Source organism: Triticum urartu, chromosome 6, assembly GCF_003073215.2.
Source record: "Triticum urartu cultivar G1812 chromosome 6, Tu2.1, whole genome shotgun sequence".
Taxonomy (NCBI): Eukaryota; Viridiplantae; Streptophyta; class Magnoliopsida; order Poales; family Poaceae; genus Triticum; species Triticum urartu.
In genome coordinates, this window is record NC_053027.1 from 516,693,839 (window position 1) to 516,707,039 (window position 13,201).

Below are 13,201 nucleotides of genomic sequence, written 5' to 3' on the forward strand. Positions count from 1 at the left end.
TGAAACAGATTCTGTCCAAGGCAAACTTGACTCTACAGAATAAATGACAGAGTATTGCCACAAAAGATGATTCCACCGAATAAATGACACCTCGACGATATACATACAAATATCTGGTACACGTATGGAGTACTACTACGGAAATAGATTTTATTGTGTCCAAGTAAGGCGAATTTGACAACGTATAACGTGTGAGAACAGCTCGAATACCGCCATAACCAGCCGTCGCACGTCGGCAGCGCTCATCCGCTCCAGCACTCGCTCTCCCCCGTTTCCACCTCCCTTCCCACGACAAGAACGTGCGTCCAAAACGAAACACCGCACGTCGTCCTACTATAAATGGCAGCCACGGGCCCAAACTACCTGAAACATCAGTGGGATCACGATAACGCAAGCCGGCTACCTCAGCACACGAGCGCGCGCAGCCCGAAAGCTTTCTCGCGACACCGACCTCACCTCGGACTCCACGTCGCCATGGTGCCGAGGCTGGAGCGCGGCGGCGGTGGCGGGTTCCAGCTCCCCAACTCCGAGCAGGAGAACTCGCTCTTCCTCCGCGCGCTCATCTCCGTCGTGTCCGGGGACACCGCGGCCCCCGCCCTGCACCCGGAGCCATCGAACCCGCCGTTTGCCGCTGCCGCTGCCGCTCCGGTGCCTGCGTGCGGCAGGTGCGGCGCGGACGGGTGCCCCGGCTGCGAGTTTGCCGCTGCGGCGGCCGCGGCGACGACCGGGTCGAGCAGCGAGGGGGAGGAGTGCTCGGCCGCGAGCTTCGTGAGGAACGGCGGCGTGGGCAAGCGGCGGGCTGGCGGCGGCGGGAGCAAGTTCAGGGGCGTGCGGCAGCGGCCGTGGGGCAAGTGGGCGGCGGAGATCCGCGACCCGCACCGCGCCGTGCGCAAGTGGCTCGGCACCTTCGACACCGCCGCCGAGGCCGCGCGCGCCTACGACGTCGCCGCGCTCGAGTTCCGCGGCCACCGCGCCAAGCTCAACTTCCCGGCGTCGTCGTCGGCGGCCTCCGCGTCCGCGTCCGCGTCCGCTTCCGCTTCCTCCTGGGCGGCTGCGCAGCCCCATCCCCAGCGGCAGCAAAGGCCGGAGAGCCCTCGCGAGAAGTGCGGGTCAAATGCGTCGTCGCCGGCGCACGTGCCAGAGCAGGGGAGGCCGGTGGCGCGGGAGCAGGAGATCTGGGACGGGCTGCACGAGATCATGATGATGGACGACGGCAGCTTCTGGTCCAACCCCAAGCCATGATCACCGCCGCTCATTACCTCGTTCTCCTCATGCTTCATTGTGACTACATACATACTCCCTCCGTTTCAAATTACTCGTCGTAAAAATGGATGTATCTAAAACTAAAATACATCTAGATACATCTACTTCTATGACGAATAATTCGGAACGGAGGAAGTACATGATAAATCTCACAAAACGAGTTCAATAAACGACATACATCCGACAGTTCCGTGCAAAATGTGCACAATGCTCAAGAGATTCTTTCACACAAAGACTGCTTCACAATGTGCAGATGTCGTGTTGTACTGTTCATCTAAAATCGTTTTGTCGTCGCTAAACTTCTGGGTGCAGTCCTTATCCTCGTTATTACTCGTCGCTGGTTTCCGTCAGATATTTTGCACCCCCTTTTTGACCGTTCAGCGAATCGCTCGCGCGCTGTTCCTGTTCACTATCACAACGCCAAAGCCGATAAAGATTGGATCACGCCATGCATGCGTTCCGTGGCGTAGAAACGAGCGTTTGTCACGTCTTAATTAATCCACCGTCGTTTCCCACGGTTGAAGCAGTTGCCTGCTCCACTTTTGACCACAGATAGCTCACTTTCCACCGGATGGATCCATGGAAAATAAGTACCAAGTGTAATAACAAAAGAAAAGAACATGTACTCCGACTTGCTTTGGAGGCAAAGGAAAGAACATGGTATCTGCATGGCCCTGGTCCAAATCCAATGCAAAGTATACATGCTCGATGTGGATCCCAGAAGCGAAGCAGAGGGCAGGCAACGCCGGTCTGTCATCCCGATTCCCTCCCCTGTAAACAAAGGCCGAAAACGCGCACTCACCGTCCAAAACCTCGCAGCCGGACAGCGCTGAATGTTGGCGTTACTTGACGTAGAGGCTACAGAAAGAGACGTGTGCACTATTTTATTTTTATCTGGACAGCTAATGAGTGCACATACGTACGTACCCCGACGGTACGCGCTACGCGCAAATCCCAGCCTGCTGCCCGCGAAGCCGACTTCCTCCCTTTTTTTTTGTGCGGGTGACTTCCTCCTTGAGTGTCACGTCAGGCAGCCTGGGCAGCCGACTGATCTTAAACTATGAGGAGATGAGATTCTCCTCGATGAATTAGCATGGCGATTAAAATAAGGAACACGGGTTTGGTTCCTTCTCGAGAGTAGAAGGAATCCAGGGGCCTCTCTGCGCCAACCCATCTCTGAATCTGTATAAAAAGAAAAGTACCCCTGGTCGAAATCATTTCTTTCTTCCTAAATCCTAAAAAGTGGTTGAGTGCTACTTTGTCTTACAGAGCACTCGGGCTCGTGCGCCGTCCAATCGAGATCTCGCGGTCACGCGCGTTTCATGTGGGCTCAGGCGAAACCGTCGATGCGCGCGCCAGGTGTCCCCTGGTCGTGGCTTCGTGGTCGAGTCCCTCTCCTGTTCCTCTCCACTACCCCTCCCATTCGAAACTGCCCCTCCCAGCGGAGCAGATCTCGTTCCAATCCCCCCAACCCATCCCCCAAATCCAGCGCGAGAGCAGCCGGCGGCGTGTCGGCGATTCGGCGGTTGTCTTCCGCCGGAGCGAGGGCGGGACAGCGGGCGCGGCATGAAGGAAGGCGGTGCAGCGGCGGAGACGCGACCGAGGAGAGACGACGCGCTGCAGGCCGCGTCAGAAGGAGCAGCACCGGAGACTCGGCAGAGGAGGAACGGCGTGCGCGGCCGTTGTTCTGTTGGCGCAGAAGGGCAAAATCGCGGCGAATCCCTGGTATGCCCATCGATCTCTTCCGGTCATCCGCGTTTAGGTTGTCCAAATCGATGCGCTCTGCCGCTCCGCCGCGGACAGAGGAGGAACGGCGCGCGTGCGGCCATCGCGCGGTTGTTGCAGAGGTGCCGATTCACGGCGGGTCGACGCGCCCCTCCACTAAGTTGATGAAATCGAGTAGCAGATGGTAGAGATTGTTTGGAGCACTCGTTAATTTGGAGATGGACGACGACACGGGGCATTTCGTGTTCCTAGGCTACTGGTGAACTAGGATTCGTAGGTTTCGAAGGCAAGCCTTGGGGCTGTAGATTTCCGGTGTTGTAGATGTCGAGGTCGATCCTGATGGGCGACTGACTTGCCTGAATATGGTTCATGTGTTGCCTGCGCAGGTGGTTTGACAGTGTTTTTGATTTAGTGTACGAGAATAATGCTTCTCTCATGTCAATGTTGCCTTTGTTTTGTGAGTGACTTGCCTGATATGGTTTGATATGTTGCCTGCGCAGGTGTTTTTGACAGTGTGTTTTCATTTAGTGTAGGACAGTAATGCTTCTCTCATGTCAATGTTGCCCCTGTATTGTGAGTGACTTGCCTGACATGGTTCACGTGTCGCCTATGAAGGTGTTTTGAAAGTGTGTTTTTGGTTTATTGTAGGACAGTAATGCCTCTCCCATGCTAATGTTGCCCTTGTTTTTGCGAGTGACTTGCCTGATATGGACCGTGTGTCGCCTACGAAGGTGGGTTTGACGGTGTGTTCTGATTTTCAGTGCAGGAAAGTAATGATTTAGCAATGGAAAATGCACATGTGATTTGTGTGTGTGTGTGTGAGGTAGGAAGTAATCCACTAGAGGGAGGTTAATAGGGCTATTTGTAGGACAATTTTAAGCATTTCACAAGGATTCATTCTTTGATTTTCTGTTCTAGGTGCCTTTATTTGTTTCAGATTTTGTAGGACACATAGAGGGAGGGTAATAGGGCCAATTATAGGATAGTTGTAATATAGTGAAAATCAGATAGTTTACAACCCTTTTCATTGCCCACTTTTTGTAAGTTGCTGTTTGTTAAGTTCAGTAAGAATTTAGTCAAACGAAATTCGTTGGATGATATAGAGTTCTTTCAGAATCATTTCTAATGTGTTTTTTATGATGAATCTCACTGTCTGTCCTTTAAATATGCAGCAGAAAATAGATGGCTGGGACAAGTCATAAGTCTAAACAGGATGGACCTACTGGATCAAGTCATGACGACCTTGCATCTCATGGGAATGAAGAGCATCAAGCACAGGTGTGCACATGCTCAGGAAGTTTTATGTTCTTCCTGTACATAACAGAGTTTGTTTTTTTTTCATTTTTATTGATTTATGTGGTTTCCATCTCCCAGCCACGGAGCAATGCACCAATAACTGGGTACAAGCGTATGAGAACTAAGACAGTTGTTTCACGGGGGAAGCGCCCTGATGATATCATTAGTAATGAGAATAGTAATGAGAGCCAAGCTGTAGATGCTGGGAATAAAAATGTTGAAGGTGCAGACGTCGAGCAGCCTCCAAAAGCAAAACGCCAGAAGACGGGAGGAACTGAGGTATTTTGCATAGTTGCCTCAGTTTCACTGAGCAGTTGCCCAGCAATGCTGCCTAAGTTGCCTATGTTGTGATGAACCTTTTTCCTTTTTTGCTAATCCCCTGTTTCTGTTTTTTCCTTATGCGCAATAGGGTCGTAGGAACAGGGCATCCCCTGCAAGGCTCTTCAAGTTGAACAAGGACTTGGTTCCTAACCAAAAGGGTGCCATCATCGGAAAAGAATTTGGTGGCATTCTGGACCTTGCAGCGAGTAGCATGCCCAGAGATTTTAGCCAGTGGATAATGAAGCATTATGACCCGGAGATTTCGCAGATAGTCAATCCAGAAAGGGGGGAGATTCCTGTAGATGCCGCAAGTGTCCGTAGGATATGGGGTTTTCCCAACAGGGGCAGGAAGGTGTGCTTCGAGAATCGGCCTGAAATCACAAAGGCAATGTACAGTATTTACAACATCACATCCAAGAACTCGCCAACCCTCACAGAATGGTGCAAGATGATCGTTGACATGGGAGGATCTCATGATGATGACTTTGTCCGCGCTTGGCTAGCTCTTGTTTTTTCATGCTTCCTTGCCCTTTCAACTAGTTTGAGTATTTCCCCAAAGAGCTTCCCGACGGTCATGGATGTCAATGTAATAACGGAAACCAATATATGCCAGTTTGTCGTTGATCAATTAAAGCTTGCGTTCACTTCGGGGCGTGCCAACAAGAAGGCTGTTTGTTGTTGTGTTTTCCACCTTGTTGTAAGTGCTTCAAGCTGTTTTGTTTTTTCAAGCATCCATTTGTTTACTTATCTTTTCTTTTCTTTTTGCAATCATTAGCTAACTTAAACTTTCTGTTCTTTTTCCGTGTCTCTACGTAGCTGTTGTACCTAGACTCTCTGGATGTTAATGAGCCAATCCCGAACTTGGTACCAAGGGTTTCAGTTTGGAATTCAGATTTAATCTCTAGAGTTGTCAAGAAGGACAGGAAGGCTCCAGAAGAATATGGCCAATTGCGGGTAACTGAATTTTTCTGTTTTAGTATACATATCATTGTCATATTGTTTTTAGGAAACGCTACCATTTTTTTAGAGTAGGCAATTCACTTTCAAAGAGCAAGCAAGGTAATGTATCTTTTTGGGCAAGTGCCATACATATATTTTCAAGTATGTCCAAGTAGTTATCAGACTTATTCGAACCTTCTCTCGTTTGCCATGCACACAGTTGGATAATGTTCACAGGAAGGATTTGTTTTGTTGTTGTATTTAATAGTAGCTTTTGTAGTACATTTTTTAGCTCTTTTTTCTGTCGGAGCAATTTACATGTTGAAAAGTAGCAAATTTACACAACAACACAAGCAACTTATGTTCTGAAAACTAGCAACTTGCATACTAGTTCTTCATTTTTTTATTACAGTATCAACTAATAGTAGGCAACAGGGGAAGTGGCATAATGGTTGCAGGAATTTTCAGACTATTAGTAGTACTATTTTTCTTCATTTTCTCAGGTCTTTTTTGGTATGGGAGTGCCAGAATTGTTTTGACTCATAGTTTTTTTTAATCTTTTTTGGCTATAAAACCACCAGCTCAAGACGGAGTTTTCCCGCTGTGCCGATGATAGCTTGTTTGGCAGTATGTACCACATCACCAAATTTGTTGCCGCAAGATTGCCCGAGTCATATGACAAATCAGTAAGTTTATCTAGCACTTGTTTTTTCCTCTCACTGTTGTTCCCCTTTTTTATCGCCATTTGTACATTCAACCATTTTTTCAGAATCTTCAATAGAAGATATGTACTTATCATGTTCTCTACCATCCACTTTTATGTTTTACAGAACCAAAAGAAGCTCACAGGGTTGGTGCACGATATGTGTTCTGTAATTTCACATGCAATTGGGAAGCTCGTGACTGGGGTTGGGAAGATAGATGATGATGAATGGGGGACAAACGAGGCAGATCCTACTACTGCGGAGACTAGCAGGCGGCAGTCTAACAGAAGGGGCAAGCGAGTACCAGCCAGAAGAGACAGCTTACCAAGTGAGGAGGAGTCATTTAATTCTGATAGCGACGACAGCGAGGCAGCCGACAGTGAAAGTGAGGGAGATGGCAGGGATGAAGGTAGTGATGAAAGCGACACCGATGGCAGTTCAGACAGCGATGACGGTCATGATGGATCAAGTGGAGTTCAGGGGAAATCAAGTAGCCAGGGAGCACGACAAACGGTTGATCACCACGAGGGGGCAAGTGCTGAGATGGGAGGTAAAGACGGAACTGAGGGGAACGAGGACAATGATGATGATGATGAAGAAGAAGAGGATGACGAAGGAAAGGAGGACGATGATGATAAAGAAGGCGATGGGGATGACAAAGACAAGGAAGATGATGGGTGGGGGAAGCAGGATGAAGATGATGAGGATGACAGCGGAGGTGGCAACGGGTTCAGGCAGCAATGGTGGCTCCGATCGGGACAGGGATCCCGCAGCTGAAAATGCAAGCAGCGATGATGATAAACAATGCACGCTGCAATTTCTGATTGAAAAGAAGAGGGACAGAAAGGCAAAAGGATTGGATGAGGCAGATAGGATATCTATCAGAGACCTTGTGATGACAGAATTCAAAACTGTTGTTTCCCCAAAACCACGCTTCCCTGTTTTGAAGTGAAAGAAATGTTGGATATTGATGACATATCCATGGCAACCAAAGCGAGGAGGATGTTCAAAGAGTTGTTGAGGGGGGAAGATTTGGATATGGTCTTCACATTCAACCCCAAGCAAATATGCCCAAAGGTGACTCGGCAGAAAATAATGAGAGAACTTGGTTCTCTAAATGAAGTTACAGAACAGAAGACTGCTTGTCGAAACCAACTACCACCACTCCCGCCATCAAAGAAGATGAAGAAAACTGTTAGTTTTGTATTGGAGCCATCTGTGATGAATGAAACAGCAATTCATCCGCAGGCATATCGTGCCGAAAATCCCGGTTACGGCCAAGGGGGAAAGTCAAGGCAGTCAGCCATGAAAAAATCTGGTCCTCCCCAGCAGCAACAACAGACATTTTCTGAAACAAAAGAGGCAATCCATGGGAATGCCAAAACACAAGTGGTAAAAAGTACACCATGAAGCTCAGCAGCACCCCCGTGCAGTAAAGTTGGAGATGAGGCAGTACCTACAGGAGTAGATTCAAAGCAGTCGGGTAATTTTCATTCCCAATGTCAAGCAAGTGGATCGCATATTCTAGCAACTCAGTCTAAGGAGGAAGCAAGACCAGCTGTTTTTCAGGCAAGTTCTGCAGAGGAAACACTGGACCCCACAAAAGTAAGGCCAGTTCAACTCAAGAAGGGACCCACAGTGCTAGTAAGCATAGGAAACCACAGCGGAACACAATCACTAGGTGACTTAAATGGTCAAGTGCCTCCTCCGTCTTGGGGAAATGTGATGCAGTCAGCCAATGGTATCCAGAGGGCCAAGGTGCAAGACTTCAACGCATCACCCGAGGCTGTAGCATTAAATCATGCAGGACACAAAAAGGAGAAAGAGAACATCCCTCCGGTGTCATGTACGGAGATCAATAGGATACAAGACCTGCCCGAAGCTGTAACCATGGGAAAAAGTCCGGAACAAAAGTTGCTAAGAGCCCTAGGGAAATTGTCTGTCTGCTCAACTGTACTTGCCCAACCTGAGGCCACGAGTGTTCCAGAAGCAGTAGAAGCAACTGGCCAGGGGAACACTTCCCATTTCTCTCATGTAGAGGAGAGGTACCATGAATTCATGCGTGTTAGTGGGAAGACAACCAATGCACTAGAAATCAATGTTCTAGATGTGAGTGAGCTGTTTGCAAGGTGTGTTGATCCAAACAGCAAGAATGCCCAATCCAACTCCACAAATCACAGCTCAGCGAATAAAGATAAACAACATTTTGAGCAAAGGGACACCGAAAGATCAAATGATTTTTTTAGAGAGTACTTCCCAGCACCAAGTTTCGATCTAGGAATAGATGATTTGCACACAAGATCTGCAGACAACACAACACATCAACATGTTGGGTCAAGCACATTTATAGAGCATGAGTTCAAGGAACTCCCAGTACATAACCAGCCAATCATCGATATAACCGGTGATGATTATCTGTTGGACATTGAAGGCATAGACGAACCGTGTGTTCAAGCAGAAGGAAATGCGTACCAAACACCTGAAAAAAGTTGCAACCAAGGAGAAGTGGGGTCAGGCAGCAAGGTTTACAGCAGTAGTAGTTCAGGAGAGATGCATCCACATCAATTCGAGAGAAGGATCATCAAGCCACCTCCTTGCAAGAGGTCACCTTTCATTGACTATAATGAGAAGAAAGTCTACATGTCCAAACGCGAAGCAAATAGATTGTATGCATCAGTTATTTTGCATGGAAGAATTAATGAAGAAGAATCACCAGATGTGGATACCAGGTATGACAGTATATCACTGCATTTCTTTTTGGCAGCCATTGCACAATGCACTTTCCCCCAGGCAAGGTCTGTCATGTTATCCAGGCAATTCAAACTGTGTTTACAAGCAATCCATTTATAGAATCAGGCAACTTGGCTTAGTGTGAAATTCTTATTTTTTGAAGTAGTTTATCCTTTGATATGCCCATGCCCCCATGTGTTTTCCCTGAGTTGAAATGGTGGTAGGCAATTCATGGAAGGATTTTGTGAGCTGAATGCCTCTTTTTTTTCATGCAGCGTAAGGGTAATTGAATATGGCAAATACTTTGTCACGGTCAGGGAGCTCGCAAACTCAATGAAGAAGGAAGGTTTTGTCTTGAGCCATGTAATGGAAGTTGGTATACAGAATATAATGATGAACTTGCCACCAGACTCAAAGAAGCTCGTGATGCCCGTCAGGTTCTCGGTAAGAAAACGCGAAGCAACTAATAGTGTAGTTTTGTGTTTCTTTCTTTTTATTTTTTTCATAAAAGGTCATGTTCATGTCTGTATTTTTTTTACATCAGGTTCAGATGCTAAACATGGAATTGAACGGCAAGGAGCTCATTTCCCGGTTCAAGAAGTCGAATCGCTTGGACCGTAAAGACATGGTAAGTTAATGGTTTCTTTACTTTTTACCAATGCATTTTATATATATGACTTTTTATGCTAAAACTTTTGCTCACACAAATGTAAATATTTCTTAGGGGGGGTATGGGGTGTGTGGTGGGCAAATTGACTACACTCATGAAATTGCTTCTATGTGGCAAGTTGCTTACTTTTTTGCACAACTTGCCTGTGCATTTTTGGCTGGTTGCTTACATAAGTAGATAAGTTGCCTATGCATCTTCTGTTTTTGGCAAATTACTCACACTAGCACAAAACTGGCATGTGCATTTTTGCTCCTTCGGTCCATTTCTTAATTGCTTTTCTGTGGCAAGTTGCTTACATTTTTTGCACAACTTGCCTGTGCATTTTTGGCTGGTTGCTTACACAGGCAGATAATGCATCTTCTGTTTTTGGCAAATTACTCACACTAGCACAAAACTGGCATGTGCATTTTTGCTTCTTCAGTCCATTTCTTAATTTGTGAGAGCACACAGAAAAAATTGCTTACATCCAGTTTCTAGTATTGTATTTTTTTACTAACCCCATTTTTGTTTTTTCTAACAGATTATGTTCCCAGTGTTAGAGAACATCGACAAGACAAAACCTAAAACAGGCAATCATTACTGGATTTTTAACGTGAACATAAGGGATCGACGTTTTGAAACTCTTGATTCTTGGAGGACGCTCAAAAACAAGTCTTTAGATGTTTGCGCAAGGAAAATGGTTGCAAGTTTTCGGTCTCTATGGGAAGAGCATTACGCCAGTTCCCGCGTCTCGCTGGATGAGTTTGGGCTTACCAACATCGACGTTCCAAAACAAAATAATGAGTAAGCATCCACTTCTTTTCACATATTAACTATGGTTTTGTTCAGTTTTTTACAAGCGACACAATACTACATAGAGTAAGCATCCAGTTCTTTTTTCAATTTTTTGTTTAGGTTCGACTGTGGTGTTTTTGCTCTGACGATAGCAAACGGTTGGGAGGCAAGGGCTGTTCCAAAATTCACAGCTGAGGATATTCCAAGCATCAGGAAACAATTGACTAACACGTGGGTTGACAACGCCAACAACAATGCTCCATGGAAAACCATACTCAAGTTAGCATAGGTCAGTTTTTTCTCCCCTCACGCGCGCTACATCCATGTAAATGCATGTGTTGTTTCTTTTGCTCTTTTGTGAATTTTGGAGTGCCGGGGGAGGAGTTGCCTGTATAACAACTTGGACCAGGCAACTCTATTGCATAAAAAGGCAATTTAAGCTTTAATTTGAGGCAAGTTATTCAGAAGAACCCATAAAAGACAAATGAAAGACAAATAGTATGATCATTACGTAACCAGGGAATTGTTGCATTTTATAGCATTGCAGAATCTTATGTATGTAAGTTTTCGACTATTATGGGGAGGGCAAGGGTGTTTGCGCGGCAATTCAAAGCACACAACAGGCAACTCAAAACTTATAACCAGGCAACTCAAAACTCTAGTGTGAGGCAAGTCAGCCACAAGAAACTATAAACCATAAATAATAGTTTAGGATGTTCAAACATATGGACCCACAAATAGTTTAACTCGTCAATGCCATTCGACACATCTTTTTCATCCATCTGGTCACTGTGTGACCATTACGCCAATCTGGTCGGGTAGCTTGCACCATTGTGGTTAAAAGAACCACAATAGCTGCACTTGTTCTTTCTCTTCGGATGCAGCTCAAGTGCTGATTGAATTCTTTTTGACTTTGCCCTCCCTTTTGTTGTTGATTTTGGAGGGTCTCTAGGAATTGCAGGGCCAAGTGTGGTAGCAGGTCTTCCAAACTGTGGTTCAACCATCGTAGTACCTTGTGCGGCTGCAACAGCTGCATGTAGAGATGCCATACTGAGCGGTTGGTGCGCATATCCACCAGGAGCTTGCGCAGTAGGAGATGAAATTGCATTGGCATTTTCTTCTTGTGTTGTTGAAGACCCTGGATGCTGCCCAATCCAGCCATCCAGTGTTGCTGTTGATGCAGGCAATGGTGCCAGTCCAGGACCAGCCACATAGGTTGTGTTTGCTGCGTTAGGCCCCCGCGGTGGTTGTATAGCCCCCATAGTTTGTGGTGCAGGCCAAATTGCTGGTCTAGGACCCATAGGAGGTCGCGCAGGCCCTCTTGCTAGTGACGTATCCATCAAAAGTTGTGGCGCAGCTCCTCTTAGCACTTGCACAGGCCTTGTCATTGTCGAGCCCCTTGAAAGGTGCGGCGCTGCTCCACTGTTCAGTGGCACATATCCTGACAGTTGCTGTACAGGCTAGCAGCCTTGTGTGGGAGGGCTCATGGGTAGTGGTACAACCCCTTTTTGCACCGCTGCAGCCCCGAATGCTGTTTGTTGGTGTCCATCCTCACTCATAGAGTTGCCAGTTAGGTTTGGTGCGTTTTTTCTCCGCGTTGCAGAAGTAGGTCGCTGCTGCCTAGGTCCAGAAGAGGTTTGTGCAGGTTCATCAGCACGCACCGCAGGGCCACTAGTTGCCTGAGTGTTTCTCGGTGGTGGCGCAGAAGTAGGTCGCTGCTGCCTAGGTCCAGAAGGGGCTTGTGAAGGCCCTCCAGGACGCACCGCAGGGCCACCAGTTGCCAGAGAGTTACTCGGTTGTGGTGCAGAACCATCAGCTGATGGTGGAGAACCACCAGAGGGCCCACTTGTTGGTGCTGCCGGTTTCTTCTTCTTTGACATGTTGAGATTTTTGATTTCATGACGCGCACCACGCATATGTTTCTTTACAATATCCGTCGCAGCATCTGACGCACTAGCAACCCGGGCAAGACTACCAAAATCCATCATCAGATTTGCATGCCTGAGTTCCTTTTTCGATTGTGGTGGCATCTCATCCGGTTGCTCTTCGACAGCAGGGGGTGCGTTGGGAATTGCCATAGGTGTCCATCTTCTAAGTATGTACTGCGCTAGGATTTCATCAACACCAAGTTGGTTGAAAACTTTCAAGATATGGCAGCAAAGCATGCCGTCCCTCTCAATCTTGCAGCAGTCACATCTGTAGTCTCCAGCACTAGCTTCCACCGTGACAAAATAGCCCCTAGAACCATATTTGGCAACCCACTCTTGATTGGGGTAAACCTCATACAAGTTTTCACCATGCGGTCGCACATTGTACCTTGTAGTCAACTGAAACTCATCACGAAACTTCTCGTACAAGTCCCTAGTATACGAACCGTACGCCTGCTTCTCTATTGGGTAGGATGACCACATTTCAGTCTGTAAATGTCCTGTCCTGTAGTCTTTTGAACCCTCCCGGACTAGTATGTGTGTTTGGATTTTCTGATATTGCTTCACAAAGTTCAAAATGAACTTGTGTGGGTTCACATATCGCTTAAGGACAGCGTTGAACCCCTCGCTGCGTTGAGTTGACTGCATTAGGGAATAACTTAGCGCATGGTGTTTGGTTGCCCGCATTGTCTGAACTCACAGATAAGCACGTTGTTTGGTTGCATGCAACCCTTGTTTTCTGATAACCTCTTCGGCGATGTGGTGAGGTTACCACCACACACCAGCGTCAGGAAGAACACACACAACAGAACATAGTAGTAAGCATAAATATTGTGCCACACATAAATAGA

General features: G+C 47.1%; 1 protein-coding gene across 1 annotated transcript; it reads left to right on the forward strand.

Annotated features, from left to right (window-relative positions):
- Window positions 1–354: 354 nt before the first annotated feature.
- On the forward strand, window positions 355–1,574 carry LOC125512583 (ethylene-responsive transcription factor ERF109-like). The gene has a single exon (XM_048677672.1). The coding sequence runs from the start codon at window positions 475–477 to the stop codon at window positions 1,240–1,242; it is 768 nt and encodes a 255-aa protein (XP_048533629.1). The 5' UTR covers window positions 355–474; the 3' UTR covers window positions 1,243–1,574.
- The last annotated feature ends 11,627 nt before the right edge of the window (window positions 1,575–13,201 follow it).

What these genes read in the sequence shown, in the direction of transcription:
- LOC125512583 (XM_048677672.1), top strand. Translation starts at nt 475, where the DNA reads ATGGTGCCGAGGCTGGAGCGCGGCGGCGGTGGCGGGTTCCAGCTCCCC.